This window comes from Liolophura sinensis, chromosome 6 (assembly GCF_032854445.1).
Source record: "Liolophura sinensis isolate JHLJ2023 chromosome 6, CUHK_Ljap_v2, whole genome shotgun sequence".
Taxonomy (NCBI): Eukaryota; Metazoa; Mollusca; class Polyplacophora; order Chitonida; family Chitonidae; genus Liolophura; species Liolophura sinensis.
Genome location: NC_088300.1, coordinates 73,646,765 through 73,673,394, shown reverse-complemented (window position 1 = coordinate 73,673,394; position 26,630 = coordinate 73,646,765). Strand labels below are relative to the sequence as shown.

The following is a 26,630-nucleotide window of genomic DNA, read 5'->3' as shown; positions in this document are numbered from 1 at the left end:
CAACAACAACATGTCACTGTCATATTACGGCAGGCTTTCCTCGCTGTGCTGTATTTGTTTATGAACGAGCATGAGATCGCGGCTTTTCGTACTTGTTGGTGTCAATGTACGTGAGATTAACCACATGCTAGTTAATATGATAGCAGAATCCAGTGCGTGATGGACGATGTGCAGTAACACGAAGGAATACGGGCGAATCTGGGAACGCAGTACAGAGGCGCCACAGTTCGTACAGCAGGAGGGCGGATTACTATGGTGGTAAAACAACAACAGTTGTAGACGTGAAAAGCTCCACGTATACATCTGCTGTAAATCCCCGGAAACCGATCAAAGAGCATGTTGTCGATGAAGGCAATTTTTTTGTAGCCATGGAAATGCAAATATTTCCAAAATGAGCCAAATGGAGATGTATTATTCCTCAGAAATAGGGCCTTATATCGCTGAATTTCAAATAATATTTGTGCGTAAAAATGAGTTAAACTGCATTCACAATGACAAAGGTTCCGACTTCATTTACGCTGGATATTCACTCATTAATTGTGCCTGAGTGTTTGTGAAATTGTTTTTCGACTGAAGAAACGAACTCTGGATTTTGAATTTTGATAGCAGATAAATGCTAAATGAAGTTCTCTGGTATGTGATATTGTGACATATGATGTACAATGTGGTGATGTGTAAATTCTTGATACATGATGCTTAATATAAATGGATGTGTAATACCACCATTTAGATGTATAATTAATCATATCATGATGTGTGAGGTGTATTCCCGTGATATTGTGGTATGTATTGCCGTAACATGTGATATCGTGATATGTGATGTGTATTGAAGTAATATTGTGATATGTATTGCTGTAATGTGTGATATCCTTATAGTGTGATACGTATTGCTGTATTGTGTGATACCGTGAAATTTGATGTGTATTGGGGTAGTATATCGTGATATGTGAGTTTTATAATTTTCTGTTTTATGTGATATCGCCAGTTTTATTCGTAAATGGCCTTTTTTTTCTGCAACAACCAAACTGAGAGAACAGGCCTGGATATCGACAGGTATCAGGGTGTTATTGAAGTCAGCCGTTGTAATAATACACATAATGTTTTCAGATGTTTTCTAAATATAACATTGCCATATAGCTGGGCGTCCATAACTGAAATACCGGAGAGCATATTGTCACATAAGAGGGATATCTGCTTTCTGTTCTCTGTGACTTCTCATTCATGAGGATAACAGTGATATCAGACCGCACTCAGTGACCAGTGCCCTCTGTTTATAGAATAGGTCAATTATAAACAGACAAGATTGTTATCTAGCTTTTCTACCTGAAACATAAGTGGAAATAACTAATATGCGGGATACACCCTGAACAGGTGTATAACGCCCCGGCTGATTGGCTGGCTAGCCACGGGACACTTCCATCGACATTCCGTGAATATTTTGATCAGGAGGCGACCATACAATTTTTACTCTTGAAGTGGCCTTGGGGACATTCCCACCAGTTTTCGGATATTTTGTCTCGGTGTGAAAAAGGAGCGTTGCTTGTGCCACAGCTTGATCAACGACGGGGTTATTCGACGTTTGCATTCTCCAGCGTCTGTGACGTCACCAGAGCACGTGGTGTGTGTCAACTCCTGTGGCACGCGATTGTGGCAATGACCCTTGACCTACAGCCTGAGACCAATTAAAAGTTTTAGCCGCTATTAATCACGGGAACATTGGCTTATCACACGCGCGCGTCAACTCCCGGGGTAATATAACTGGCTCATAAAAGATTTCTAATCGCGGAAATAGTTTTGTCTTGTCCCCAGCAATTACAACAGGTACCGGGTAATCTTGCACACGAATCATGGCGTAGGAAGGCCGCGCGTGCCGGCCTCCAGTTTCCAGGTACACTATAGAACCAGCATGTGGTTAACCAGTCGTTAGCTCTCACCCAGCCACATATTGTACAGGCTCGCTGAGAAATAAAACGTGTGTTGCATATAAAGAAGGGAATTATGTGGCGGATTTTTGAGTAGCCATGTTAACATGAATGACATTTACAGTAAACTACTGCTGAGGTTTTCTATTACGTCCACGATCCTGACCATTAAGACTATGTGCTACCTATGGTCCGAGGTATTTGCGTAGCCCGTGAACCGGCCAAGGTGTGTGGTCCGTGACTAGGCGGACAGACGAGCCAGCAAATAGCGATCCAAACACACACAACCGTACCAACTGTTCGCTCAAGAATATCTATTCGTCGGCTACCAATGAGCATAGTATTATTTAAACGCACACTAATTGCAAAATACCTCATGGGATATCATTTTTCTTGAGGGACAAACAGGACGGCTAAATGCCCAGAGGTCTACCTTGGTGAATTTGTAGTCATTTTCAGTTTTGAGGTCATCTGTATGTATCCAACTTTCTCATTTAAGAGGAGTAGATTAGTGTTGCCTACCATTTGCTCAATACTACCAACAATCGCAGTGGTCTGTGATAATGATCTGTCTTAACAAGGTGTTCAGCTTCAAATAACAGTTACAGATAAACTTATGTTAGCAATACAGATATTGGTGTTCCATGCAAAATGATGGAGCAATACTCGTATACTCAATGCCATATTTCCCGCTGTTTGTTCAAGATCGAATAACCTTATTTATGAAATTCTGAATACAGTTTTGATTGATTTTCTTGTAAGTTTGTACATGACACTTTGCAATAATAAGCCTGTATATATATATATATATTTTTTTTTGATTGGTGTTTTACGCTGTATTTCACTTATACGACGGCGGCCAGCATTATGGTGAGTGGAAACCGGGCAGAGCCCGGGGGAAACCCACGACCATCCGCAGGCTGCTGGCAGACCTTCCCACATACGGCCAGAGAGGCAGCCAGCATGAGCCGGACTTGAACTCACAGCGACCGCATTGGTGAAAGACTCCTGGGCCATTAAGCTGCGCTAGCGAGCTAACCAACTGAGCAACGGAGGCCCCCTTGTATATTTTAACCTTAACTATGATCACTGTGTGTGTTTAACTATATATGTTATACAGTAAGTGTCCTGTGCAGCTTGAAAGTCTGTTACTATATTTTACTAAAGTTTGTACGTTATACTTCAGTTCATAAATATAACAGTATAACATGATCTTGAACCGACCCGACAAATTCCCTATACACGATCAATTTAACATGTCAATAAAGCCATTCATGCCCTTAACCCTAACTATTCACACATACTCCAAATATTTGTAATCTACAATGAGTTTTATGACACTTGAGAGTCAGCTGAATAATGGTAATCTAGATGTCTGGGTCGTTTCTGGATCTCCCGCGTTTATGGTTTGTTCAAGAACTTACACATAAATCAGAAAAGTATGCTTCGCGTAAACAGTACTTGCTTTTATACCTCTTGTGCTTTAGTGGTTGAAATCGTGAATCGCTAAGGGTTAATATTCCAGAAATATGGTATGTGATATCGTAAATTGTGTGAATCACCACAAATGGATCAAGGTTCCAATATACATTATTAAGTTTTTATCATCAATCCACGTTGGCAGAGATGGACTGGGTGATAAAGACGACCTGCGGCACAGAGACATTTACGACTTTAGATGAAAGTTAAATTCTCCTCACAATACTTTGTTTTTCGTACTGGAAGTTGAAATTTTGATCCCTTTGTCTTGAGAAATCATTTATGAGATGGTCAATATTTTAATTTCTAGTCAAAATAATAAGCTCTATAAGTCACTTTTCAAAAAGTATCTTTTTTGGTTCATTCCCTATATTAAGTTAGGGCTAGGGCATGGCAGCTTCATTTTTACGATTTGGAGACCGGATTTCAATTACACACCTGCACGGATCATCGATGTCATTTTTCTTTCCCATATCGCCGAGAACGACTATCCCTTTTTTGCGTGATACTGGCGCGTTTTTTAAATGTCTCAGCGTCTACAGTGGATTTATGTTGAGCGTTTTTGTTCTGGAAGGTGGCCTTAGCGTTATTAAGGAGACCTATAAATATGTCGACTAACGATCACACAATTTCACGATTATCGGTTACGATTAAATTATCGATTAAATGTTTCGAAGGTTCATTAGATACCTAAACATGTAAGATTATATATAACGTTCAGTCTGTGGTCCATGCAGTTATGTATGCATGGGAATATGTCAGGTGATTCCCCCTGTGTCTTCCGCAGTTCGGATCTTATGCAAAGGTCATATCACAGATGACGTAACCCTTATCTCCAGTGTCCGAGATTTGGTATTGGAAAATAAACAAAAAGCCAGACACAATATTTTTCGCTTCTGATAACACAGTTTAATGTATAGGCCTATATACCATCAATAACAACTATCTCAAATTGTAACTTCATTTTTGGCCACAATTTCATTCTACCATGATTTAAACAATAAAAGAGACATAACATGTCACAAATCCCGATAGGCGTTTGCTATTAAAATATAGGTGAGAGGCGCAATTGCTGAGTGTGCAAGGGTCACTGGGTTAGCACATGTCGGATTAGAGATATGGTCGCGCACTTTATCTTTGCATGGCCCTTTTTTGGCGATTAGCTCCAATCAAATAAATAAATCGCTATATGACCTATAATATTAGTAAACATTGATTCTGAACAATGACAGGCTACGCTTTCCATATCCACCAGCCAGCAATTGAACTACATGCCGTCTGACGAATTTGTCCAGTTGGACCGTTCATTACTCACTGGCAGATCTTTCTACATCTTGTATACGTGCTGATGTACCTGTACTAAACCATATAACCTGTAGCATAAACATTTTTAACATACAAACTGATAAAGACTTAGATATCACACAAACGTAACCGAGAAGCCAATCTCTCTGAATTATTAGTTTGTGTACTGAATTATCCGTTTAGAATTTGTCTTTGCGCAAAAATGTTTTATTGTGATATATAATAACAACATATACATGCCATAATTTAATCCCGGAGATAATGTACATGAAGGGAAATGTGTGATGTACACTTATTTTAGTTAAGTATATGTGAATTTGTTTCACTTCTATTGTAGGTTAAGTCTACTTGACATACAGACATCCATTTTCAAAAGGGAGATGGTAAAGAAATTGTGCAAGAGGGAGATTCTATACACGCCTTAGCAGGCAACGCTTTTGATAAAACTACACAGCCGAAGCACAGCATTATAAGGCAGCTACACGATTGACTTGTGTATAGCAGGCAACATGTAGCCTTTTATAACCCACACATATATACGTCTATATTTTCTGGAATCTGAATTCTCGCTGATCAGTGCGGAGTCCATTTGCCACTGGGTAAATGCGACTGTATATACTTTTTCATAATTGTCTTCAGCTAAGATTTCAATATTCTTCTTCCCTTAGCCAGTTTGCCTTTGAAAACACTACGAGTCATCGAGGGCGTAAAATCATACCCATTTTAAAAATAGACCAGTCTGTCATATTTTGGGCGTTTAAATATAAATAAAATGGGAGGCAAGTGTTTCACATGAACTCGGTGTTGCTGCGTGTCAAAACGAGATTTCTCGAGAGTCACGTTTAGCCCGAGAATAACACGAGCACTTGAACCATCTGGCAGAAGGTAAACAGCGAATCGTAGCGTGACATAATAGATATTATAACGTGTTTATCCTCGATGTTTATCACACTCTCTGTTTGCTTGCGTAGCTTCTCTCGCCAATTATCAAATAAACGTGGCTTAGGCCTGCCAAGCAAATAAATACAACATGATTTGACAAATACGCGGAGTAAAGCATGCTATACTTGACCGAAATAACTGAAGAAAAGTATACAACACACTCTCCTAAAGGCTGTGGAAAGTGTTGAAATCTGGAGAGTTCACCGGTAAATATCAAACAGTTCTGGACACTCAAAATTAAACGTCAGTTTTTCAGAATGGATGTACTATTAATGTTGGACAGGCGCTATTAAACCGCTATTATTACGGTGTAGAAGTAACGAGATGTGTTGTGTTCTCAGTTACAGACTAGACCTTCAGCAAGTCGGCACTGGGACCATAAAAAGTGGCCAGATGTGTTGTGTTCTCAGTTACAGACAGGGCCTTCAGTCCACTGTGACCATAAGCCTTCATGTCAGGGCAGTTGCTCTGGTCAAATACTACAACTACATTACGATAGCTTTTTCAGACATCCAACTCACATATTAACAGAAGGCATTGATGGTGAAGTGACGCCAAAACTCAGAATATAGTTTTGAAAAAACAAAACATCACGAGACGGCAGCACTAACAGAAAATGTATAATAGTGAACTTTAAGTCTGTCATCCAAATCATTCATTCAGTTTTAATTCTCTGGAAAATGTCAACAGCCAGCCCATTGATATAGGCGTACAGAGATTGTGAGTAGCGGTAAGTTTGTTTATAACGAACTTAACTTCTGTTCTTAACTTCTGGTGGTACTTTGAACAACTGAAGAATGAACACCCAACAAAAACGAAGTCTTGGAACTGATTAAGTTAGAATCAATTCCACAACCGTAAGTGGACAGAACTTCCATAGGGGCTTGTTTGGAAGGTATTAGGTTATCATGGTAGTTACGTGAACGCAACAGTTTGTTAAAGGTATCCATGGTTTATATGTCCATATAACTCGATGCCCTGCACTGCCATCTGTTCCAAGTGAATATGTGGACGAGATCGTTTTGCATCTTAACATTGCTTGTTCATGCTTCGCATACATTACTATACAATCACGAGAATAATGTTAGGTTGCGTTTTTGTTTTGTACGCTCTCCAATCTCCAATGCTCCTGGGAATGTCATGTACAGCTACAAATGATGAAGCCTGTTTCACTGGACCACGATGTTTCCACGACTATATCCCCATTTTATGCCTTGGGGTGGCGTGACGTCCCATACGAAGCTTCACCAATTCGCAGTTAATTCTGCGTGCGGTGGTTCAATGTTAGCCAGTGCAGATGAAGAGTACACCTCGACAGGCATTTCCTGGCAGGATGGATGTAAATGGACATTACGTAACAATAAGGTGGGACAGACATGTCAGCGACTAATCAGAGTCTCCATTCCAGGCCGTGGGGAGAGCACTCTTTGACAATGGGTGTCGGGCTGGGACCCTCGCCCTCACAGACACCGAACTTGCGCAGGTATCATGGTCTCTAACACACAGCTCCCAGCATGGGTTATGATTGGAATGACGCGAACCTCGTGTAGCAACTGCGGTAGGTATATTATACACACGAAGTAAACTGTTCATATGAGCTTTTTTTCTCCCATTATTCTCTCTTCCATAGGAGCATCGCCCAGGTATTAACTGATTGGATGGCAACAAATGGATATGGTAGATATAGACTAGTAAGTATACGTTCTCGGTTTTAGTGCACACAATACACCCCGTCGTAGGGAGAAAGGACCAATATCTTCCGTATCACTGACTTGTCGTGAGCACGCAATGGCCATATTAAACAAGTGCACTGTTCATATTGTATTTCGGTGTGAACACTGCTGGTACATGAATCGAGTTACCTGCGCTTGTGTGTGAAAATCTGTGTTTTTGTAAACACAACATCGAGGTACACAGGAAAGACAATAGTTTAAGATGCTGAAATCCTTTAAGATAAACCCGTTTAAGGATTCCGAATTCCGACTTATACAGCTATATACAGTCTTCTGCAAACACGACTTTTGCATAAGATTTATTTAATTAGGGTAATTTTGGTAGCTAAAGAATGTCTAACTTTATAGGCAATTAGAGGCAAAGTTGCCATGTTTGTGACAAGAACAGGACGTGATAATGCTGTATACTAATACTACATAGATAGACAGCTTAAGTAATATAATGTAATACATTTTCGCGTTGATCTGATTCTTAGATTTTTATTAACTGGTTTCAACAAATTCAAATAAAAGGATTCAATAGAGTAAAAACACGATTTATGAACTGATCTTTCTCTACTCAAGCCGAGTAAATAAAACATGTCGGCCGTAGTAATGACCGAGCTATCTGTCATTCGTCGTCATATGACTGAAAAATTGTTAAGTACGACGTTAAACCCCAAGCACTCACGCACTTCCCCGAGCTATCTGCTTTCATAGACATTTTAGTGTAAAGTACTATGTGTCAACGTTCAAGGTTGAGAACGGCGTTATTCAGTCCACGATAGTTGGACAAGAGGTTTCTCAGGTTCAGTTATTACATTTACAGAACATTTAAGGTTTAACAAAAACCGGAATTTGTGCTGAGCAGCATCTGACATTAAGTGAAATGCATTCAAGAACTTTCGACCATGCAAACTGGACCAGTCGTTGCCAGGGAAGCCTCACCGCAAATTACATCACACTTCAAAAATATTTTGGCTTCCTCCCACTTGTTCACAGGACAGAAGTAAAGTATGAGTCAGAGAGACGTGTTGGTGATGGTGGGAACATCATGAGGGCCGGACAGCCGGGATAGACGTGTCGGCCCCAGATCAAACTACTTCACCTAATTCCTAGAACCATTTATAACCACTACGTAAAGCCCAGGAAGGAAATCCGAGCTTTATTCCTGGACCCATTTTCTTATACACTCGCTGCGATGTCTGCTTCGCTTTTGTGCTTAACGCATCTGGCCAAGTGACCAAATGTAGTTTGCAAATGTTATCAAAGTCGTGCAACTGATTACTTAGTGGTAAAGCGCCAGAAAAGTAGGGGGCTCTCAGTTTTGCCTGTTATTTGACTAAAATGTTCTTAACTTCCTTGAGGATTGCCAAAACACGATGAGCAAACAAATAGACTTGTCTGATGTGCTCTGTCTGGGATATTACAAATTAGGAGGGACTTTCAGACAGCGCCAGAAGAACAAAGCGTGTTAGGCCAGCATTTTCGTGAGCGTCATGGTAAAACTTTTCCGTAGTTAAAGTCTGGACAGCCCTTTCGTCGCGTCAGTTGAACTCATTCAAACAGAACATAGGCAGAATTACATGTTACTATCTACTCACAAGGTAACTAGATATAAAAGGCTTGGCTTCTGAACTCATCTATCCACAGTGAACAAGTGTGTGAATGCGTCTGTAAACCGGTGAGTAAGTACTAGTATATATGTGCGTGAATGAATGAGTGCATGGAAGGTTGAGTGAGTGTTAGTGAGAAAATGGATGCGTGAGTGCGCCTGTGACTCGGAGAGTGGGTGCCAGAGTGTACATGAGCCGGTGAGTAACTGAGTGAGTGTGTAGTTGTGTCAGTATGTGAGTAGTTGAGAACAAAGCTACATATAGGGCTAACTGAATGACTGATTCACTCAGTACTTGAGAACGAAGCTACATATTGAGCTAACTGAATGACTGGTTCACTCAGTACTGGAGAAGGACCTACATATAGGGCTAACTGAATGACTGGTTAACACTCAGTACTCTAGAACGAAGCTACATATAGGGCTGACTGAATGACTGGTTAACACTCAGTACTTGAGAACAAAGCTACATATTGGACTGACTGAATGACTGGTTAAAACTCAGTACTGGAGAACGAAGCTACATATAGGGCTGACTGAATGACTGGTTAACACTCAGTACTTGAGAATGTAGCCACATATAGGGCAGACTGAATGACTGGTTAACACTCAGTACTTGGGAATGTAGCCACATATAGGGCAGACTGAATGACTGGTTAACACTCAGCACTGGAGAACGAAGCTACATATAGGACTGACTGAATGACTGGTTAACACTCAGCACTGGAGAACGAAGCTACATATAGGACTGACTGAATGACTGGTTAACATTCAATACTTGAGAATGAAGCCACATACAGGGCTGACTGAATGACTGGTTAACACTCAGTACTGGAAAACGAAGTTACATATAGGGCTGACTGAATGACTAGTTAACACCCAGTACTAGAGAACGAAGCTACATATAGGACTGACTGAATGACTGGTTAACATGCAGTACTGGAGAATGAAGCCACATATAGGGCTGACTGAATGACTGGCTCACTCAGTACTTGCGAACGAAGCCACATACAGGGCTGACTGAATGACTGGTTAACACTCAGTCTTTGAGAACGAAGCTACATATAGGGCTGACTGAATGACTGGTTAACATGCAGTACTGGAGAATGAAGCCACATATAGGGCTGACTGAATGACTGGTTTTCTCAGTACTTGCGAACGAAGCCACATACAGGGCTGACTGAATGACTGGTTAACACTCAGTACTTGAGAACAAAGTTACATACAGGGCTAACTGAATGACAGGTTAATACTTAGTACTGGAGAACGAAGCTACATAAACGGCTGACTGAATGACTGGTTAACACTCAGTCTTTGAGAACGAAGCTACATACAGGGCTGACTGAATCACTTGTTAACACTCAGTACTGGAGAATGAAGCTACATATAGGGCTAACTGAATGACAGGTTAATACTTAGTACTGGAGAAGGACCTACATATTGGGCTGACTGAATGACTGGTTAACACTCAATATTCGAGAAGGAAGCTACATATAGGGATGACTGAAAGAAAATGAATCACGACTACTGGCTGCTTACTTGTCTCTTTATACGGTTATTCAAATTCGTATTCGTCGCTAACATTAAATAAGATTTACATGTTCTATTGGCTATATAGAATGCAGCATCCACCAAATGACTAAACCATCAACAAACGTCTATAGTATAATTCGATTGTTATAAACGATTTCAACCGCATGGCCACGCAGAAATGTTGTTTGTCGCTGCATGTTTGAACATGTCTTTGGAGAAGGAAGTATAATCTACATTATAATAGATACACTACAGGATGTCGGAGATAAAGATGTTAGCTGGAAATCCGGAACAGGGTTTGTGGTTTCGTCTGGTATTGGGCAAGAGTGAGAGACTGAGGTGAATGGGAATTTCCAATATATGCAATCAATTGTAAATTTAAGGTATATCGTGAGGATATTATATCAATTTGTGTATACATTGCACAATAACACACCATGACCTACCACCGTCTTTAACAAACAACGAAATGCAGGACGTAACCGATGTGAAAGGGGCTTTTTTGGCGGGTGTGAGCCTACACGTAACAGGTGAGGTCCATGAATGAAGCCATCCCTTGGTTCTCACGCCTGCGCCGCCGCGACCTCTGACCTGCGCGTCGTACCGGTGCTGTTCGGTATCATTCAATCAAAACCCTAGTTACCGGTCGTGACAAGTGGTTTTCAGGCATGTCCGTTTGTCGTCGCTTTAGATTATACACCGGGAACCTCTCGCTTAGGTTCGGCCTCTCAAAGGTAAAAAGAATCAAACTTTGACCTGTACAACGCATTCACATCTATTTACATCCAAGATAAAATCTATCACTTCTACCACTAGACACTAGAAACCGAAAACAGACCATCTATTAAGACCGAGTCAAAAACTACAATATACAAATTTTCTTATTGTTTTCACCCTTTTATCGGGATAACAGAGAGAAAAAACAGGCACACAGACATGTTGGCATGAGCATTTTCTGCAAGAAATCTACTATTAAAATTGATTAAAAAGTTATGCAATCACTGTCGTAAGTCTACTAAACCTGAGCATCATTCAGATCAAGGGAGACTAAATAGAGTGTAAACCAAATCGAGGTGCGGGATATGAAGGTATAACAGGCCATTAACCTCATGTAGGTTAAACAATGAAGTCTTTATCTACTTCTATACAGGCGACCGGCTATTTCTGTAATTGATAGTGGATATACTTTCTGATTTACTATGATTGCGGATGACTCCAGTATTTTGCTGTTGAAATTTGAATCCAAATATATACTTGTACGGTAAAGAACGAGAGTGCTTGTGTCATTGTGGAGATTGATTTGTACGACATGATAATAATATAGTGATTATTGTTGTGTTATGTAGCGGGCGACTCTGTGTACATACACTATCATCACAAATCTTTATGAAATACATTAGTTCTCACATAAACCTATCCTGCTTCAATATAGGTACATGTAAGTGGTGGTTGGCTAATGGGCTGACAAACCTTCACAGAGAGAATTACGATATATGTGACATTAGTGTCTCACCCATTATTGCCAAAATGTATGTCGTGGATTTTGTTCATGCTTCAGATGAATCCCGCCTTTTTTCTAACTTCGAGGTTACATTTCCTTGACTTCGGTTCCTTGGGTACCAGAGCTGAACAAACACATGGTAGTATGCGAAATCGACACGGAATATTTGGACTAGTCTTCGTGATAGAAACCGTCATCAATAAGTTAGTTCACGCCTAAAACTTTATTTATACTTATAATTAAACATGCCTGTCTCTGTGTTATGTTATCAAGTCAAGTATGCACCTGAGAAGTACCATGTTTTTCATTTTACCTTTAGAAGCTCCCTTTGAACATTTTACCGTGCCTTACAGCTGCCTTTGCTGACAAAACAGAATCGATCGATACGAAATCGGATAAACGGGAATGTCCAATTGAAGGGAGATCACTCTGAATTAATAAATATATATCGAATCTTTGACCGTATGCTCTGATATTTCTATACATGAGCACGTTGATAAATAAGTCGGTAAAACGATCGATTTAATCGACCGGTGTTCAACCAATAGTTCCCTAAATAGACATCCGTGATGGAAATAGCCAGATGGGTGCCCCAAGCAAAGCTAAGCACTTGTATTTACATTTCCACTTTAGGGCCTCAACAAGCTCTTCCGTCTGACGGTCGACTATTGCCCCACGCAGAGAACGCTTACTTGAGTGCACTGAGTAGGTCTAACGTAAATACTAGAAAAGGCAGTGGTCTAAATTTGGAGAAGAAATGGCAATAATCTCTACGTCGTGCATAAATCACATAAACAAATCATTATGATTCAGCGGTTCAACACAACGTGACTGTAGTATCAGTGGCGTATTAAAACTAAGCCCACCCAAAGTACCAAACATAGGGTTTACTTGGCGAGGGTCACTTACGAGAAAATCACGTGTGTATTTCACTTCACAGTAACTTAATAAGACATGGTAGGTGGTATCTTTGTCCATGACAAATGGACCTATAAAGATAAGCACAGACTTTAATGATACGGTGGAAGAATTGGATGACCAGTGAAATCGTTCGGTGTGAGAGATTGATAAATTAAAACACATAGACTCAAAACATCAGATAAACTTCTCTCGCCGCCATTCACCTTGATTGCAACACTTAAGCCTGCACTCTATAGTCCTTTGAAAAGATCCACTAGTGGCCTCCTTTATGCTTTGGCAGCACATTTGTCAAAAATGCTATTCTTCCTACATCTGAAACCCCATTCTGGAAAAAGCTAAGACTAGCCTCGTAGTGTACAGGCCCTTGCTGCTTTGATCAAATATAGCCAAGCTTATACATGATCAGGTAAACGAAACAATGTGCGATACAAAACATGCGAAATAGGCCTATACACTGTCGCATCTCCATTTCATCGAATCTTAATTATTTCATCAGGACCAGGTTGTTCAAAACTGGTTTAAGACGTAATACTAGTTTTCACCATAAGCCAAGTCTTCAATTTTGCAGTTAGCCTAAAAAATTGTGTACCAGTATATTCAGTATAAACTGAAACTGCTGCTGTTGTACTTTGACTTTGAAGAACTGCATTGGCTGCTGAGTTGGGCTAAAATTTAGATATAAAATGTGATTTAATATCAGTATTAGGTAATACAGTCTCGAACAACTAGACCCACAACAACGAAACACACTGAACCCCATGTATTCACAATTTGTAGAGGTAACTATGACATCATCTTAGTGATTAAACAAGTGCCCTTTTACGAGAAATGCTTCGAGTATTTATTCGCCATGCAAAGGGTACAACTAACTACTAAATCGGCGCCCGGTGACTGCTTAAGGACGTTTTCATACTCTAAAATAGCCACGAAAACCCTCCAATTTCATATACATATATTTAGAAACGGGATGATACACAAATCAGGGTCTACAAAGCCACGTTAATACGCCACCCACGGCACAACAACCACGTCATTCAAACCTCACATCGCTACGCTGTGATATGGACACACGTTTGTTCAACTCCCTAGGCTATTTCCATGAACTGTCCGTGTATCCTCGGCGCCGAACTATTTAGATGCGTCATCACAACCAGAACATGGACATAGTAGTACACACTGAAGAGCTGTGAGAACATACACGATAAATAGAAGAAGGTATTTTAATATGAGGCTATACTTTGCTCCTTATCTGCTTTCCAGAGAGCACAGCCGGTCTGCACTTTCAGTTCACGGTTGTAGAGGATTTAAGAAGAGAGTGGGAGTGAGTGGCGATGACTCAAGTCACCTGCATCCCGCTCGCCATCTTCTTCTCCACCCAACGGACTCTTAACAAACATCGGACCGTGGTTATTTTCATGCACGACTTTTAAGGACACTTCAATGAGAGGATGTATCCCATCAAGTTTTATTTTATGTTTTTAAAAATGGTGACAGCGTGTTGGTTGAAGCAGTTTCCCAAAGTTACAGCATCTAAAGACGAATATACACAACTTTAATAGCAACTTCCATGCTGATACCGGCACTTAAAATGTGTATAAATATGAGAGCGTTCATTTTTTTATCATTTCGTTGCTATCGAATGTAGATATGTAAAATTAACAAAACGTAGACAGATAATGGTGGTCACTGATCAAGAGCCTGTTTCACAATACAGCCTGTTTCGTTGCGCGTACGAAACCGTGGTAAGCAAATATGTCGCAACGTGACATTAAGTGTATTATCAATGGTGTCCAACATCAGTAAAAACTGACTTTTGTTGCTTCCTTTTGCCTGATTCAGTCCTATTTTCATACTTTTTATACTTTCCTAGTTCTTTGGTAGTTCGTGTTAAACGTCGTCTTGACCTGGCGGTTGGTATACGAATGTCTGTTTCGACGCATAAATTCCCTCAAGGCCTATGTTGTCATGCGCAATACGCCAGGCGCAAGTCACATATGTGCGTAACTACCATGGTAACTGCCAACGGTGCATCAAGCGCTTTGGCATGGCAACTTACGTCTTCGATGGTGTCTTTTGTATTATCCATTATATTCACTATTGTCTTGGACGTTATGTCAAGTCACGACTGCTTCGTGAAACGGGCTCAAGGGGTGCATAACCGTGACATGTCTACCTCTCATTCCGTATGGTAAATGTAGATGGTCACCTCGAACATTTCTGCATTAGGTAGTAGCTTAGTCTGCAGTGCAGATTTTAGAAATGACCTGGAACGTCCGTCTTGGTGAACGGTATATTGTATATGAAATTGTTCTGACGTCTAGATCACAGCTTTTGTGACAGTTTCACAGACGTGCATATAAGCTATCATCTTCTTCCGAAGCAACAATTCTCAAAGTTCTGCAAAATCCTACACCACAAAGATTTTGTTTATTGTAGAAGTTGTGACTGTCACTTCCATAGAGTTATAAACGAATAACTATTAGCAAGCCAAAAAATAATGTCGTATCTTAATACCCTTATAGGTTGGACTATTAAGAGAATCTCTCAGCTGGGCTTAGTTTCTCCATATAAACAAATACAGCCAGAAAGTATTTGTTACATAAGAGTATACGACTATAACAATACGAAATACTCCGTTACACGATGACTTTCATCTACACTGATTGAGGCTCTGTCGTTGAGGAGCTGATAGCACATAGACTGGTCTGCTGGCCTGTGGCTATACTAATTCGGTGATAATCTGTCACCGCTATCTCGATCCACTACCTGACGATCAGTATTAAGATCAGGTTAGCCATTAACAGGTAGAGAGGTTTGTTAGACGTTGTTATCTGACCGCATAACTACCCGATAATCAGCAATAGATTACATGTTTAAACAAATACTAGATAACCTTAACTCGGACCCTTGCAGATAAAACGATAAAATATACATTAAATAGGTGTTAAGGTACATACTAGAGGAAGGTGATATTGGTGGTATTTAATTATATATCTATGAATGGTTTCTAAACATCGGTGTTAACAGTACATACAATGTAGGTGATTTGTTGACATAATGGACGTTGTCTGGCAATTTCACTTTATTCACTTTACAAAATGATCGAATGACTATCTGAAGGACTGACTGGTTGACCGGCTCATTCAATGAATGAATAAATGAGTTAGCGGTTAAAACTGATTTATGTTAAAAAAATAAAATAAAAATTGATCGATTGATGAATTAATACTACCGAGCCAGGAAAACATATTGCTACATATTGGACACGAAAAGGTACATTTTTCACTCCGTGAGTTCCCGCCTTCCACACTGATCATTGTTGAACCTGGTTCAGATGATCTCTGTCAGCACACAACTAGCCCGTCCCAGACATGGAAAAGCAAACATCCCCCGACATTTGCTTCATGTCCGAGACAGAGACCGTCACAGGGCTCTATATCTGATCCGTCCAGGGTTAAAAGGTCGATCTCCTCAACTTAGTAGCGCTTGTGAGGACGACACCTTCCCGCCGTCCTCCCACAGATCTTATGGCAAACAACAGGCTTAGCTTGATAAATAATTTGAACGTACGAAAAACCTAGCTACACATACGACTTGACCGCAGTCAAGAGTGGCGATCGGGCAGGAAGATGGTCAAAAAAAAAAAAAAACCTCGAACATCTGGACAAAGTACATCAAACTTCAAATATCTCATGAAATGCAATCAACGTTAGAATAGATGAACTACATAAAAATAAAGTTATGGTCATCAGTCACCATATTTTTGGGCCATACTGACACAGCTCATAGCGCTTTTTGTTTAAGTTTGACATGTATTTCCTGGTAAATTATCTCATCCAATATGCATCATATGATCCAGCTCAAAAAACAGTTTTAGACAGGAAAGGTATTTTTCATGTCATCCAACAAGATAAACGTATAAATATCGTTAAGTTCACCTTTCCATTCAAATTGTTAAATGTGTTTAATTTTAATAAAAGATTTAAGAATAGATGAAGATATTTTAATATACAGTTTAAGTGGACATGGAATGTTGCGATCCGATGGATGTTTACTTTTATCACTGACCAAGCGTCTTCAGTTTTGACTGTTTCTCTTTATCTATACCAACTGTTTCTGGCAGTTAATTAGCATTCAGTATATATTTCTGTCCGGCTGATCTGGTGAAAATGATTGAGGAAACTTTTTTCAGTCATATGTTGTAGCGCGTTCTTCGAGAATTCCAGAACTGGTAGTTATTGTTTATATCAACTATAAACAGCAAAATCACGACTTATACGTCCCAGGCAAATGGATCCGAACTGGAAAGGACCATGTAGCATGTTATTAGAAGCAAAAGTTTAAGCTTTTATACGACAGCTGTATGATTAATACCTTGTCTATAGATTTCTGAATTTAATGCAAATTGGAGCATTATGCTGCAGCACAAATCCAAAATACCGAAAACAACTAATAAACATCCGTTAACGGTTAGAAAATTTTATTCTCTTGACAAAAGTTGCTAAGGGATTTAACTTTATATTGCATATTGTTTTGGATATCAAAACCATTTTTATCAGTTAAATTTGCTCAGAAAAAGTAGTTTGTGTTCGCCAGTTGTTTGTTCAGAGTTGCACGTCTCCCTGCTGCCTTCCTACTTAACTTGTAGAACATTCAAGACGTGCTGGCCTTCCTCATTTCAGTGAAACTTCACAAACCTTCTGAAAATATCTCTGCCAGGCGAGATTTGTGAGGGCTGTTAAAAAGCCAAGTCGGGGCACTTAGCAGTACTAAAATCCCCTAGTCAACGTTTCATTCCCTATGCACTAAGCGACCCATTTCAAGCCGCTGTTGGTGGGACTAAAGCTTGTAGAGCTAAGCCACAACAAGTGGTAATTGTGCAGATCTGTTGAAGGTCAGATGGGAGGAACTTCAATACTGATACCTGCATTTAATATAAAAGCCCAGCAGATTGGCTGAGCCAGCGCTCACAATTAGTTACCAAATGTAATGACTATGACTTAGCAATGGATGATAGTGGGCCACAATGAAGTCCAGCTCCCAGAAGGAGTAACCTACAGGCTAGAACAAGAGCAGCACGACCATGGCTACCCTGTAGAGGTATATAACAGTGATAAATGTCACTAGGTTGGTTGGCCCTGCTATACATACGTCAGTCTATGTGAAGAATGCGTCTCTCACTCACAAGATCCATGACGACCTATAGGCGATTTACAATACAAATACTCCACCAATTACTAGCTACACGGTAAGAATAACAAACTCAGTAGATATCATTATCAATGCATACGTCATAAAGGAAGCTTATACCGTGCCGTCTTTAGTCGTCAGTGTTTAATCTGTGGGAATGGTCCAAGTGAGACGACAGAGTTCACTTCTTTAAAATAAATAAATAAATATATAATACAAAAATAAATAAATAAATAGCACGAGAATTAATATGGCCATTTTTCTCAAGCACTAACTCTGTCGTGTATGATACCTGAATCGCGATGGGTAAACCATGGCGTTTATGCACGTAACTGGGATACTTTAAAATACTACAAAAAGAAGCCATCCTTAGAATGCAAGTGTAACAAACCTGGAATAGTAAATATCTATGTCTTTACGTTCAGTCTTTACTCGTTTAATATATTAGTCATTAGTACGATGGAATAAGCATCTCCCCTTAGTTATGAGACAACTTGAGACAACATGTTTTTTTCACAAGCGATTGTAAGCTCCACCCAAAGAACAAGCACAGCGGCTGCTGTTTGTTTCATTTCGACGTGCTTAACGGATTACATCAAGTGGGTGATTAGTGGATAAAGAGCTGTGTTGTTTGGTACATCACATGGCATTAACTGATACAACATTAAATATGACAAGCCGGCAAGTAGCCCCTGATAACCCCAGTGTCGGGTTCGGCGTTTGGAATGGTTTCAACTCACACCAGACATCCACTGTCTATATTTAACAACAGGTGGATATTTTAAGACAGAGAAAAATATGGTTTCAAAGAAGCCTACAGCTCATCTTTAAAATGTACGAATCCCCGTCTCGCGCAATAATTACATTTCTTCTACCTCAGTGTAACCAAGTTGTCTTCAATTAAAATAGGTGGGTAAAGCGGTTGCTTTGATCTGTCGGAGTAATTAGTGAGACTTACGACTTCGTCTGGTTTGTATGTGTCTGGCCCAAAACGACCCAGGAAGGCCTCGTCTGGAAACAAACCTGGCTTATGTTTTTGTCCCTTACCTCTCTCCCTGCCTCCTCCAGCTCACCCCAAAACAAGGCGCTACAGAACTTCAAACACATGCCACAGCTAAACCCTTTTACAGGTAATTTCAACTGCTCGCCATGCGGCTACAGAGAAATCAATCATGCCATGAGTACATGAGCATACATCCATACATTTTGTGCTTCTGACAGGCCAGGGTAAGGTCGGGAAGAAACTCGAAGAAGTCGCCCCATCTCATAGCCAACATTTGTAATAGTATATTTGTTTATACAATTATATAAACCGCAGGTCAGTATCAAATCTGGACATGAGTGTTCTGGATCTTTGGTAATCTGCATAATAGCCGTACCTATTTCCGCTGAACCCTGCACTAGGGCATGTATAGGCTTCCATGTATAGGCATCAGCATGGCGCTTTTATGAACAGTTGCAGATAAAGTGGGACTGAGACACCTGCATACATTAGTATTTCATCTGGATCTAATTCAGGGACTAAACTAAATTCCAAAACAACTCAAAACACCATTTCCCAAAGAAATATGTAAGGAATGATATATACTTGTGACATGTGAGGCAGAAGCAGTCATCAGCGTTCAATGATACAGGGCAGACAGTCAATATTCTAGGCATACATCCAGTTTAAATTTAAAACTTGTAGTCCGTAGTTAATTTCCTGGTAGAACACAAATATAAGTATTTCAGTGGTGCTTAGATTGCGACTGTTCATACAAGCATCATGTTGGTGTACTTAACATGGTTGTCTATTTCAGTTCAGAGTTAATCGGAGTCAGATACCACTATGGCATAGATCACCAGAGATCCCGAGGCCTCTGTTCACATCTGCCCATAAAAGGTTTGTAAATGTAGAATTTCAGAAACTTAGAAAGAAGGCGTCTGACAAACTATTAATCAAGAGCATGTGGCTTAGATTAAAATCTTCACATTTTACACAGAATCTAGCAAATGCTAAAAGCAGCGACATATATATCGGCCAAATGCATCCATTTTGGTATATTACAATCCAAATACAGATAATTTACAGCTTCAAAAGAGAAATCTTTCCTTTTTTCATGAACATGAACAGTTACAATAAAACTGAGACAGGCTGACAAGTGGCCCTGTTAGTGCGGTTACGTGTGGGCATTTGCTACCTATCATACTGCCGTCGCTATTTTAGTTTTACTCTCCATGTTGTTGTCTTGGAATTATGAAGGCCAACATTGTGGTTACTTATTCGATGGCAGCCAACATTATGGTGGGAGGAAACTGGCCAGAGCGTAGGTTAGACCCATGACCATCGGCACCTGATTTACGAGTTGTATACGAGTATTGGGGGTTGACGCTCGCGTATTGCATGTTATAACACTGGCCTTTACCTATATTTTACTTGTTCAATTTAGCACGCCATTTCCAATCCACAATCTGTAATATTATACCTGTTAATACAATTATACGAAGTAGGTAAATATCGAAACTCTCAAATACATGTTATAAGAGCTAACCTTACTCTTAATGCATTTGACTTATCGACGTTTAATATTTTACTATACATGTTATGCGAATGTGTATGAAGGTAGACTTACAGTATTATTACAGGAAACTGTAGCTTGCTATACAATTTATAGAGAAATTAATAACAGAAATGTCATTCAAAATGACACACAACGACACCTCCTGGATCATCGTAGCGTACCTCTCATAATTCGTTTTTGATCGTTATCTAACGCCACCCTCAAGCATTTCTGAGTGCGGTTCAAGATGGCGACAGATTTTGCGGGTGAAACCAGACTGCTCGGAGTAAACCAGCCACCTTAAACAAGCTTCTGGTGAACCTTCCCAGGTGTGATATGCGTCATATTCTTATAGAACGAACGGTTTAGAACCAACTTTACGTAATACAGCGCAAGAGAGCACTGTCGGCTGCTGATTGGCGTCGAGGGGCAAGGGAAGCAAGAGAACCTTGTGAATTGCCTATACGAGAATGGGGTTGAGCCCACATCTCGTATGACCAAGCGAGCAACTTAACCTTTTGTTCCCCCTCCCAACTTGCAAATCTACCTCGCAAAGTACACCTAGTAGATTACACTATTCTATAAGTTTCGCGCAAGTTGTCACAGGTGTTTTTTGGGAATAACGTTTATGTTACAGTTAGTATCAAAACATTATCTCGACAAAGTCTTCATACATTATACTCTGCAAAGATAAGACGGTGTAAACACTTACAAAATGACGTAAAATGAAGCCTGTCTGGAGGCGGACAGGTGAAGACTGACACAGGTGGCGTATCGCAGCATTTGACGCCTACAGTCCGGAACCCGACTAGTCCACACTTCACATCATACAACCAATGCCAAAATACAACCAAGATATAGCAACATAATACGCTTACCTAAAATTTATTAGGACTACTTCGATTGTAGCAATGACAAATCCTTGAGTTCTTTACGTGGACATTTCCTGGGTGGACATGACTGCTGGCAGTAAAAGTGGCGTTCGTCATCAAGTGAATGGACGTGCGAGTGCTCACACTTTGACTCTTAGACACTTAGATCAAACAGGGTCCCACCCTTCATGTAATACCGTCGACGAAATATTATTGAGAAAGAGATAAATTTATGCAATTCTATCTTTGTACAAAACTATGCGCCTACCGATGCCTGATTTAGTCGTATCTTTTAAATAAACAGTTCAAAATAGGGTCAAGGCAATATTTATTTATATATACATGTATACTGGATTGCAGACACTACATTTTACTTATCTGTACAAAGACGACATACGGTTCATGTCACGACTTTTTTGTGGAATATAAATGGTTTCAGTTTTGTATTAATTAAGGATTAATTTTAATTATTTGCATTGAACTGTATTGAAGGGATCCGGTATATGATATTTGCGTGACACATCTCGCTTCTTTCTAAGATCCTGTTTTGAGAGGTGTTTATTTTGTAGGATGCTCCTTCTAAGTTTCTTAAAGTTTATAATGAGAATAAATCTCTTGGTTAAATGTGCACAGAGTTTCGGGAATGGCTCTCTGCTTTACCATTGTGTCTAATTTTGCTTAACAAGGTGATAAAGACAGTATCTGCATTGTGTTGATTAAAATCGACAAGTTGAACTAAAACGCAACTAAGATAAACATTTCGGATAAACAGTAATTTGTCAACCAGTATGGTACACGATCTGGAGAGACCACGTCGTGTTGAACGCTCGAAGAGCATACCTTGAGTCTTCGCACCATCGTTGAAAATGTTGGCTATTTCTGCTTACCACGACAATGTAATACTTTCCTGCTTCATATACTATCATAGTTCTCTGTTGGTTTGTGCTGAATGTTGTTTTAGTGTGAGAGATTCTCCACAATATTTGCTGTAGGTAGCGATCACGACCGTAAGTAATACAAATAGATTCCCTTCATCTGAATGCCCCAAATATTCAGGAAAAACTTTATTCTTTTAAAAAAAACTTTTAATTAAAATATAACATGATAAAACACGAACTTCAATGTTTTAAAGCATATGACGTGACCAAAGCAGCTCCTATATGGATATCCTATATGGTGGTCATGTGTAATGTTTCAAGTAATCGATTAGGAGTGATCCTGTTTTAGGATGTTCTGACAAAAACCATTAGATCCATCGGTTAGTGAAGACCCTTTGCCTGTCCTTACGACTACAAGACCACAATCTATCGTCAAAAAGTGGTTTGTTTGGAGAAATGAATAATTATCTAATAAATAATTAAATAAATAAATAATAGTCATTTAAATCCAGCATCAGCCGAACTCAACGGAATAGCTGAAGTCTATGACCAGCTTCTAAGCTACCCTGATCCGATCAGGGAGACTATATACTTAAAAGTTGTTGACTTTTGGACGTGTTCACCCGGGAACTGGCATGGAGGTTAATGAGATAGAGAGTAGGAAAAAACAATCCAATTCTGGAGTCGTACGACTTCCTTATAATGCCAGACCGGAAGGGTGGAATCCGGTCTCTTCAGAGTATTGGAACTAAGCTCATATAAATCGTTCGTAATTTTGTCCTGGATAAATACACTGGTCCTCCAAGTTGCGAACTCCGATATGCTTGTTGTGAGTTCGAACCCTGCTTTGGTAAAGCCGTCTCCACCCAAATGAAGGAGCTCAGTCAGTGTACTCCCTACCTATCCCAGTCTTGTTTTCACCATGGTAATCTTGTTAAAACATACACATGAGGCGGAAGCATGCCTGAGATGAGTGTCCACAGTGTGTTGAATACTCAGTGGTTGACAGATTTGTAGTGGTTGTCAGTATATTGGCCTTGCATTACTCTGATGCAACGTACATGTTTTAGGCCAGTTTGCTGCTTGTTTTGCGTGGTGCCATCTAATGGTGCAGACAATCTACTGAACGTTTGACATTTGCTGGTGAATATTTAGCTGTAAATATGTCACATAAAACACAAAGAGCAACGGCATAAGGGAAGAGTTTACATATAGGTCAACTGCATGCTGGTAATAAATTATAACATGGCGTGACGTGCTGCAGCCTGTATAGGTCTACAGCGTTTCAGATGACAGTGTTACAACTGTGCACAGGGTACATACGTCAGCTTTGTCACAACTGTTATATACAGTAAATAAACCTAAAAAAAGAAAATAAAAATGGCACGATTTCTCATAGGTGTCTGACATGAAGGCACTGCAAGGTATTTTTGCTCTTTTATGAACACGTGAGATTGTGAACTAATAAATTATTGAACTCGAGCGAACCTTGACCCTTGCTAATAATCATATCTATTTACCTATATCGCTACATATGCGCTTAGCCGCCTGTTTCGCTGGTACTGAGAATATTTATGTATATATATTGAGTGCGTCACATTACAAAGTACAATAGTTGTTAACTTGATTGCAAATGTGACAAACGGTGAGCTTATTTGTGGCTGGGGTAGTACCATATAGTTTACCACAGAGCCTTGCACAGACAGACTAACCTTGCCAAGACAGTTCTCAAACATCAAAACACATCGTCTTTAGCGGCAAGAGAAGAAAAAGTCACGTCCAATGTCAGCTTTACCTGTAAGCGTGTATTTCAAACACGGACAAACTGTATGACTCAAATACTACAACAAGACTGAAGGCCCTACACACTGTCGGTTATACCGCAAAACTATAATTGTGTGTTGAGCTTGTGTTAAACCCGATCAGTAGTCATCTGACGAAAGATCCAAGACTTACGACAAATATCTCACCTATGCTTGGAGCTAGCAAACTGGATATCCAGTCCAATGCCTGGTTAAATGTCCTCGACGGAGAAGACTTAGTCTTCAACTCTCAGTGACCTCTGCGCTGAGAAAATCCGCATTGTCTATAGACCAATATATTCTGACACTATAAATACTGAGAAAAATGTTTTTCTGAGTTTAAGTAAGTTTATAGATGACATCTTGGAAGTGAAATGTGCGCTGGCGACGAGTATACTGAAATGAAGTGGATAATTGGGCTTTGAAGCATGCACCCAACCCATGCGTGAGGTATTGTGGTGCCAAAAGGCAGCCGGCTAAAGCAAGCATTGAAGATATAAATATAAAGCTCTACCTGAATTCCCCCATGAGCCGATGATCTTCCCAGTTCAGGTGTTGAAATGATGCATTGCACTTATATCTGGGATTTCACTTGGAACATCTAACATTGCACCTCACACACAAATGAACACGCGCATGCAAATAATAGAAACATGAACAGAAGCTGTTAGATGGAGCCACCCTGACGACTCCCGCTGATAGTTTGAAGTATCAGAGGAGCAACTGGTGCAAAAGGAGTATTATAATGAATTGCCGAGTTTAAGAAAGGTGTGGGAGGCTAAGTAAAACTTCCATCATTTTTCTGGCCAACGCTATATGTTTTGTATCCTGTTAGGATAAGCAGTAAAGGAGAAGTCGCAGGAAGCTGCACTTTAGGTGTACAAGATCAGCTATTAAAGAGAAACATACACTGTACGCGCTTTACAATCTGCCTTACAGTTCTTATATTTCAATCACATTTATGTAGTCCTTAGCGCATCACGTTCCAAGTACAGTACGTTAACATACCTATGTCTCAACAACTTTGTATAAAAATGTACCCAGATGCACCCTCAATTAACTATCATATATGCTTAAACAATATGGACCAATTATTCCAGTGAAACTATTAAACTGTTACATAATGCTGCCGTCGTATAAGTGAAATACTCTTGAGTACGGCGTAAAACACCAATCAAATAAATAAGTAAACTATTGCCCTGACACACATTATGGGGAGTAAGTTCCTGATCGGTCGAAGCGTGGGTTCCATTTATATTTCCTTTCTCCCTGATGACAATAATGAAAAATGTCACTAGTTAGGGAGTATATGACATATCAAATGCGTGCTGTTGTATCACATTTCATACAACGCCATATACTGTCAAACTTTGACACGTGCCAGTTACATCTAGGGTCACACTTGATATATACGAGAGAGTCGTCAAAACGTATGCATGTATGTACACAATTCTAATTATATACGTTATAACATTTACCTGTCATCTGCATACAGTATGTATACATACCTGGAATTGACACCAGAATGCATTCACGGTTGACGTCCGGGTAGAATTTACAACATTGCGTCAATTGAAATCACACATGTAACAATCATCACACATTCTATGTGCTTCCTTGTTAGTACACGGTTTCTCTGGAAACAGCAAATTTCCAGTGATCGTGTTTTACATTGATCGTTGGATTAGTCTTGTCTGACGTGGAGTACATCTTCATATGTAATTTTAATTCACGGGATGCAGTTCATACAGGCTTTGAAATCTACACAGGAACTGCCAGAAAACAGTAGCCGTTGATCATCTAAGACTACGTCGCAGCGTTCTGGTAAACTTTACACCACCGACAAAACCTCGCCTGGTGACGTGACAGCAGCCAAACTTTCACCATGGTTTTAGCAACAGAGGCGGTTAAAGGGCTAAGCACTTCTCGTGAGTAATTCATGGGAGTCACGTGCCGAATTTAACTAATGAATCAGCCGGGTTTGTTTCGGCAGCGGTTTAGAGTGGAGGTCAGGGGATGCGGTCCGGAAGACGTGAGATGTGGTAGTGTTGCGGTCCAGGAAGGCAGGCCGAAGAGACACGCAGTGGAAATAGAGAGGGGAGCATTGAAACAATGCAAATATAGAGTACAAGGATACGTTAGTCATCTGCACCCCTCAGCTGTATGGTAAACACTAATATCATATCCCCGTCATAAAACTGGGCTAGCCGGCCGAAAAAGGGATGGCTGATAAAAATGATAGCCGACTATTAATTGGTAGTCTATGGTGTGAAATGACTGGATCAACTGTAAAGCCGCGCGAAATCATTGTTCCTAAAGATAGCAAGGACAGTGGACAGTTGTATGGCACCAGTCCAGCCAGACTGGGAGCGGGAAGTGACCGGAGAGCGCCTAACTGACGCCATCTTCTCAACAATA

General features: G+C 40.1%; 1 protein-coding gene across 1 annotated transcript in view; it reads right to left on the bottom strand.

Annotated features, from left to right (window-relative positions):
* Positions 1 to 25,967, bottom strand: part of LOC135466845 (fibroblast growth factor 18-like) — a 71,912-nt gene extending 45,945 nt beyond the window's left edge. The window contains exon 1 of the mRNA XM_064744584.1: positions 25,721 to 25,967. Within this exon, the coding sequence (XP_064600654.1) occupies positions 25,721 to 25,743 (23 nt within the window). The 5' untranslated portion in view covers positions 25,744 to 25,967. The remainder of the gene's footprint in view (positions 1 to 25,720) is intronic.
* Positions 25,968 to 26,630: the final 663 nt, after the last annotated feature.